General features: G+C 44.6%; 1 protein-coding gene across 1 annotated transcript in view; it reads right to left on the bottom strand.

Annotated features, from left to right (window-relative positions):
* The window catches only part of acap1 (ArfGAP with coiled-coil, ankyrin repeat and PH domains 1), a 131,097-nt gene that overhangs the window by 48,255 nt on the left and 74,961 nt on the right, over positions 1-7,881 (bottom strand). Inside the window, exon 10 of the mRNA XM_084312125.1 lies at positions 2,004-2,116. Within this exon, the coding sequence (XP_084168251.1) occupies positions 2,004-2,116 (113 nt within the window). The remainder of the gene's footprint in view (positions 1-2,003; positions 2,117-7,881) is intronic.

The raw sequence follows: 7,881 nt of genomic DNA, 5'->3' as shown, positions 1-7,881 counted from the left end.
AAACATCTAGTCGGCTTGTGCACCCCTGAATGTAATGACTGTGTTCCCACTCTTTTCCTTGTGTAAGGAGGCTTAAATGATGTCACTCTGGGCTTTTGTCTTCACTTCTCACTAACTCTCTCTCTTCTCTTCTCACTCGCTCATTCTGCCTTTATTTGCCATCTACCCTGGAGTTAGACAAGAAGATGCATACCCTTTTCTTCTCTGTGCATGCAGTAGGAGTAGGAAGACGTTGGGAACTAGGCTAATGGAGGAACCTACTTCCAGTGACTGACGCTAAGCTAGGCTAACGGTGCATGTCTTCCTACTCCTACTGCATGCACAGAGAAGAAAAAGGGTATGTATCTACTTGTCTAACTCCAGGGTAGATGCCAAATAAGCCAATTTCCTAAAATGTTGGTGTTTTCCTTTAAGCAATTTTAGACTTAAAGGGGAACTATCTTACCATTTCTTTCACTATTTGGGCAATTTTACACAATTCCTGTGAGTCTATTGAACACATCTGTAAGGTTTTTTTAATTAAAAAAAAAATCATTGTTTTGTATTTCTAATCAAGTCCTCTAGTCTAGAGCAGCATTTTCTGCACTTCCAGATTCCAAGCTGTTTTTGGCTGGGCTCCGCCCATACTTGCAATGTGCTGTATGACAGTCACCCACAGTCTGCACTGGCAGACAGAGAGAGAGATAGAGAGGGAGACTAATTAATTTCGCCGCAGGGGGCATAATCCCACGGGACAATGCATTGGTAACTTGTTTCAAATGACAATATTATACCCCGGTGAATATTATTGCATGGATCGGAATACGCGTGGGAGTGTGTGCTATGATATTTTGCAAAAGGTTGACGTGACGCGAGTGCTGATAGAGAGAAAGGGAGAGACCGATAGAGGGAGGGAGAGAGATAGCGAGGGAGAGAGAGAGAGAGAGACAGATAGAGAGAGAGAGGGAGAGAGGAGAGATGCTCCGAGAGCGTACGTGTGTTTCCCCACACACACACGCAGTCAGGAGTGTGTGTAAATGCTCCGAGACGACTCGAGTTGCACCGTATGAGAGCCTCTCTCTCCCTCTCTCTGTCTGTCCGTCTCTCCCTCTCTCACTCTCACTCGCTCGTTCGTTCTCGCTCTCTCTCTATCAGCACTCGCGTCACGTCAACCTGTTTGAGGAAGTGTCAGAGACAGGGAAACCGCTTTCGCATTATTTCCACTCGCTCCATTTTTGAGCGAATTGTTGATTGTGGGCAGTGGCTACAACCAGGGGCTGAGATATGCAGATCAGTGCCTAATTCACGTCAGCGAACCAGTCAAATCAGAATGGCTTGGTTCAGTGGGGGAGGACCTTGTCTCATCTGAACTGGAGGAATGAGCAAAACATGTAATTTGCGACATAGATAGTGTTGATACAACCCCACATCGCAAAAAAAATATGCTAAACACTGGAAAAGGCCATTTATAAGATAGTTCCCCTTTAATATCGATAGAACTGACTATTTTTTATTATTGTTTTTTGTATTTTTGTTGTTACTTGTAATAAACTATTATATTGAACTTTAGAAATCGACTCCTGAACATTATTTTCATTTGATTTAATTTCAAACCTTTATTTGAACTCATGAGACACAGAGGTTACACTAATTTACAGCGACGACAAGCTTACAAAACAAGACACAGTTCATCAGCAATTTCAAACATACAGGCATAATAAATAAGAATAAACAATAGAAAATCAGCTAAGACAGTTACAAGTCGACACACAGTGGTCAGAGATCATACTTGTAAATGCAGCAAAAGAAGGAAGAACCTTCAGCTTCAGAGTCAGTCGGAGGGCATTCCAGGTGTCGGATAAAGGAAAAAGCAGTTTCTCCAAATTTAGGGCAAACTGGAGGAACCCTAAGAACCAACTATTTCGGACAGCAATTAAATATAAATTTTTTAATATAAATGAATAAGTCTGGGATATCAAATATGCATCACTACAGTGAGAGACAGCTGTGTGTGGTTGTTTTACCTGTTCCAGGTTTTGAAGGCGTTGCTGGCTCTCTTGTAGAGGTAGCCCTCCATGGCTATCCCCTTAGCTGCATCCGCATTGCAATCCATGATGGAGTCGTCAGACGACACATCCTAGCAACAAAGCCAATGTACACGTTAACTGGAGGGCAATTGCATGGAGGGCTATGTCTACTTTATGTGTATCAGTAGGGCTGACCCCTATTAGTCGATTAGTCGACTAATCGGTCGAAAGGAGCCGTAGTCGACTAGCCAACCTCTTAGTCGAATACAAAAAAATTATAAAAATAATAATATTTTAATTTATTTATATTTTTTTATCATTCTTTCCAAAAGAAAAGAGGCCTAGAAGGGCGGCTACGTGGCGTAGTGGGCAAGGCGCTCTCCACGAATGCGGAGATGCTGGGCTCGACTGTTCGAGCCCAGCGCTCCACATTGCTTTCAGTTTAGCTGGTCGTTCATACTAATACACATTGGCCGTATTAGGGGGTGGGAAACTGATGGGTGGGGATCGGGCGTTGTGGACAGCGACTCCTACAGGTCGGTTGGTGCGCCTGCGCAGTAGAATCAGGAAGTGTCGGGGGCAGCGTGAGCCTCCCACGCGTTACTCCTCGACACAGAGATCGAGCTGCGCAGGTGAAAAGATGCGACTGCTGTTACCTCAAGTACCGGAGGGGACTTGTGCTATGTATGACTTAGTCCACATTGCAGCCGGCTTGTGGGAGGCAAGAAACAGCGTTCGTGACAGGGGAGGGTTGAATTGGATGATACGAAATTGGGATGGGAGAAAATATAGAAAATGGGAGAAAAAGTGGATAAAAAAAAAAAAAAAGAGGCCTAGAAGCGTGGCTAACGCTAATGGCACGCATACCAGAGGCTAACTGCCTACGAAAACAGGCACAGAGGCACTGAAAGAGGATTTCACCCATCTAATGAACACACTAGACTAGACAAATATCAAGATGTATCCATCAGTGGACCAATTGCATGCTTTTGCAGAGGACAAGAAGCCTTCAGTCGACTCCTTCAGACCCCTCACAGCCCAAATGTCTTATTTTTTATATTATATATATATATATATATATATATTTTTTTTTTCTTTTCTTTTTTTTACCAATAGTCGACTAACGGCAAATTTTGGCCAATCATAGTCGACCATCCAAATCCTTAGTCGGGGACAGCCCTTCAGTGACAATCAAACCGTAAACAAAGAGTGTTTAAGATGTTAGATCCTATCCTAATATAAAAGATTATGTGATTTAATGTTCTATGCCTTATTTTGACAGTCTATTTCATTGCCGTCTATTTTTTTTAAATATATATTTTAGCATTTTTACAGCTTCATTTTTCATGGTCAGACATGACCGACAGAGGAGGAGAGGGTGAACGGGAGAAGAGGCGGCGAAGACATGCAACAAATTATCCACCGGGAGCGGGAGTCGAACCCGGGTAGGGCCGCGTAGGTGTGCAAAGCACTATGGTATGCGCCACGAGGGCGCCCCTGCCGTCTATTTTTATGCTAATTTTATGCAACGTTTTATGTCTGCACTTGCATTGCTCTTGATATGCCAATTGTGTGCAAAATATTAATTGTTTTACTGCTGTGAAGCACGTTGAGCTGCATTATTTTTTGTTATTGCTGTTTATTATTATTAACCATGTTACAATATAAAAAAAGAAAGACAATTTTACGAGATATGAATACATGTACTCAGAGGAATGTGCATTACCGAATGTATATATATATATATATGCAGTACTTGTTTATATCACTGGGAAGCGCTGAAGCGCTATATTGAAAGGATGCACATTATGGCGTCATCATATCATATATATATGACCGGGTGAGCGGAGGTGTGTTCTCTTCTCTTTCTATCAAGGTGTGTGCACAGGTACATGCCTCCACAAGTTCTATACCCATCTCACCAATGTGATGCGGTGAAGCTGTGCTCTCAATAAACAAGCTAAAGGCTAAAGATATCTCCTTGGACAACGTGTCTTTTCTTCTATACACAACGCAAGGGAACCTGCAAAGCTCAACAGGTTATGGGCCCAGGAGTCGTCGGAAGAAAAGAACAGTTGCTCCACCGTGTAGAAAGTCGCAACGGACCGCAGGCTACAAACGGATTGCTAGCTAGCAAGAACAAAGCAAGCCAAGCATCATGAATGACCATCGAGGAACAAGCAGGTTGCCTCGACTGTTATTCGACGGAGATGAGACCAAATGTGAACTTTGGGAGTCAAAAATGTTGGGACAGTTCCATTTACTAGGACTAAAAGCCACAGTCCTGGGAGAACCGAGGTCTCAAGCTGAGGTTGATGCCGACGTAAAGAAAAATGCTGATGCATATGCGGAACTGATTCTTCGTTTGGACGATAAAAGCCTCTCGTTAATAATGAGGGATGCGTCTGAAAATGGAAGAAGAGCCCTGAAAATATTGAGAGACTATTATGCCGGGAAGGGGAAGCCCCCGCATAATTAACCTGTACACCCAGCTAACGTCGCTTCACAAGGCAAGCGGGGAAAACGTAATGGATTACATAATCAGAGCAGAGGCCGCCATTACAGCACTGCGCAACGCAGGCGAGACACTGGGAGATGCATTACTCGTGGCGATGATCTTGAAGGGACTGCCTGAGGGGTTTAAGCCATTCGCCATACACGTGGCACATACGGAGGAAAACATCACATTTGCCGATTTCAAGACTAGGCTGAGAAGTTTTGAAGAAACTGAGAAGATAAACTCAGCTGAGTCGAGCCACAGTGTGATGAAAACCCAAGGAAAATTCGGACGACGGCCCACCAAGACAAACGCACGTGGTGACGGTTATGACCGGAAAGAGGACAGAGACATGGTGTGCTTCAAGTGCGGTACCAAAGGCCACAGAGCGAGAGCGTGTTGACAGAAGACATGGTGCGGTCATTGCAGGAGTGACTCGCACAAAGACGCCACATGCAGGCGCAAGGACAAAGATGGCGCGAGTAAAGTCTCAGAAGATGGCGGCGCTGACTACGCGTTCAAGCTGAGGGACGTCGCGACCGGAAACCAGCACCAGGCGGCGTTCAGCACCCAGGAGAGGGGACTGATGGTGGACACAGGAGCCACCTCCCATATCATCACGGACATGAAGATGTTTAAAGACTTCGACAGCGCGTTCAGGCCAGAAGCGCACAGTGTGGAGTTGGTGGACGGCACCCGGTGCAGCGGAGTCGCACAGCGGAGGGGGACTGCAGAGGTATCCCTGATGGACAGCGGAGGACAGTGGCGTACAGCGACACAGAGACGCTTTGTTCATTCCTTCATATCCGCAGAACATTTTCTCCGTGAAAGCAGCAATGACCAGTGGGGCCACGGTCGTGTTCAAGGATAAGAAGGATGCTCTGGTAACCAGAGATGGTACCAAATTTCACATTCATGTTTACGGTAAATTGTATTACTTGCATACTCTAGGTGAGTCTAATGATAAGTGTAATACATGTCACACCATACAGACATGGCATGAGATATTGGGCCACTGTAACTATGACGATGTGTTGAAGTTGCAGAATGTAGTATGGAGTTCAAGGGCAAGACATGTAGGCCAGAGCAAGAGTGCGAGGTGTGTATACAGGGAACGTTTGCACAAACCAGAAACCGAGAACCTGATACAAGAGCAGAGGCTCCCTTACAGATGGTGCACACAGACCTAGCAGGTCCTGTATCAACAGAGTCAATCGATGGTTACAAATATGTACAGTCGTTCACCGATGACTACTCGAGCGCAGTGTTTGTATATTTTCTTAAAAAGAAAAGCGACACAATAATACGGGACAGTAAAGTGCATCAGGTCCGACAACGGAACAGAATTCACTAGTGGTGATTTTCAAACGCTGATGAGGAAAAATCAAAATCAAAATCAGACATCAAACGTCCGCTCCATACTCCCCGTTTCAAAACGGAACCGCGGAGCGAAATTGGCGATCACTTTTTGAGATGGGAAGATGCATGATAGCTGAGAGCAGGCTACCAAAACAGTTATGGCACTATGCAGTACAAACAGCAGCTATGGTACGAAACAGATGTTTTAGCAGGCGCACAGGGAAGACCCCTTACCAGATGCTGACAGGCAAAAAGCCAAATGTAGCCAAAATGCAGACGTTTGGCTCTGTATGTTACTCGTACAAACAGGACAAGGGTAAACTTGACTCCAGGTGTGACGAGGGACGTTTTGTAGGCTACGATAAAAACAGCCCGGCGTATTTGGTTTACAACCCAGATACAAACAAGGTACTCAAACACAGATTAGTGAAGTTTGTGAGTAAGGCAGCTGTGGAGAAACAGACACAAACAGGTGAGCCAGACCCAAACGATAGCTATGGCAGTGTGAGACAGTCTAGGACCAGTGAGGATACACAGGAGGCCAATCAGAGCACAGAGGATGCTCAAGGACCAAGTGGACAGAGTGACAGTCAAAGGGCAGTGACAAGGTCTATGGACCAAAACCCAACACAAAGTGTGACAGATGAGGAACCCGAGTATAGGAGGTATCCAAACAGAGATAAAAAGAAACCTAGTAGTTTAGAGGACTTCGTAAGTAACGGAGACAGTGATAGTGAAGGGGCTCATGCCACCATAGACTATTGCTACAGAGCAGTATGTGGCGTACCACAGACGTTTGGGGAAGCTATGGGATCAGTTAACTCAGGCGAGTGGGTAAAAGCCATGGATGAGGAGATCCACTCGTTAAACGAGAACAAACCGTTTACATTGACAACCCTGCCAAAAGACAAAAAGGTAGTGGGGGGGTAAATGGGTCTACGCCATCAAGAGTGGATTCACACAAAACCCAGCCGACCATTGTGTTTATTCCCAAGAGACAAAAGAAGGTAAAGTGATCATAATCATATGGGCCGATGACTTGATTATTGCAGCCAGCAATGATGAGAGATTGAGAGAGGTGAAAGAGATGCTGTCAGAAAAGTTTAAAATGAAAGATCTTGGAAGACTCAAACATTTTCTGGGTATTGATTTCAAGCAATCCGAGGGATGTGTAACTATGTCACAGGAAAAATACACAAACAAGATACTAGAGCGTTTTGAGATGCAGAACTGTAGAATCAGAGAAACGCCCTGTGAACAAAAGTTAGAATACACAGAGGATGCAGTCAGGATGGAGGACGTCAGGATATACAGAGAGGCGATAGGAAGCCTCATATACCTGACTACTTGTACTAGACCAGATCTAAGTTTTGTGGTGAGTAGATTATCACAGTATTTCGCAGAGCCAACAGAGGAGCAGTGGGTTACTGTGAAACATGTACTAAGATATCTCAAAGGCACTGCAGACAAGGGGTTATGTTTCAGACAAAACAGCAGTGAGGTGTTAGGCATACAAGCCTACAGTGATGCAGACTGGGCGGCTGATACCAGCGATAGACGCAGTACCACAGGATACTGTGTAAGTCTGAGCAAGAACAGCTCTCTAGTTTCCTGGAAAACTAAGAAGCAACCCACGGTTGCACTTTCCACTTGTGAGGCGGAATACATTGCCCTTGCTACAACCATAGCAGAAGTTATATACCTAGAACAGCTTTTGAAAGGTATTGATGATTACAAGTACACACAGGCAGTGGTACATGAGGACAACCAGGGAACAATTGCTCTTGCCAGAAACCCTGTACACAGACAGAGGTGCAAGCATGTGGATATTAAATACCATTTTATCAGGTCTACGGTAAATGAGGGGAGAGTAACTCTGATATATTGTCCTACAGACGAAATGGTTGCTGATATTTTTACAAAACCTGTAACAAAGATGAAACTGGAGAAGTTTGGAAAGATCATTTTTGGAACTTGAAATGTGTTTAGACAGAGGTCCACATTTATTTTATGTTGTGT

Source organism: Notolepis coatsorum (assembly GCF_963971535.1).
Source record: "Notolepis coatsorum genome assembly, chromosome: 4".
NCBI lineage: Eukaryota > Metazoa > Chordata > Actinopteri > Aulopiformes > Paralepididae > Notolepis > Notolepis coatsorum.
Note: the sequence above shows the minus strand (reverse complement) of the source record. Positions and strands in the feature narration are given on the sequence as shown.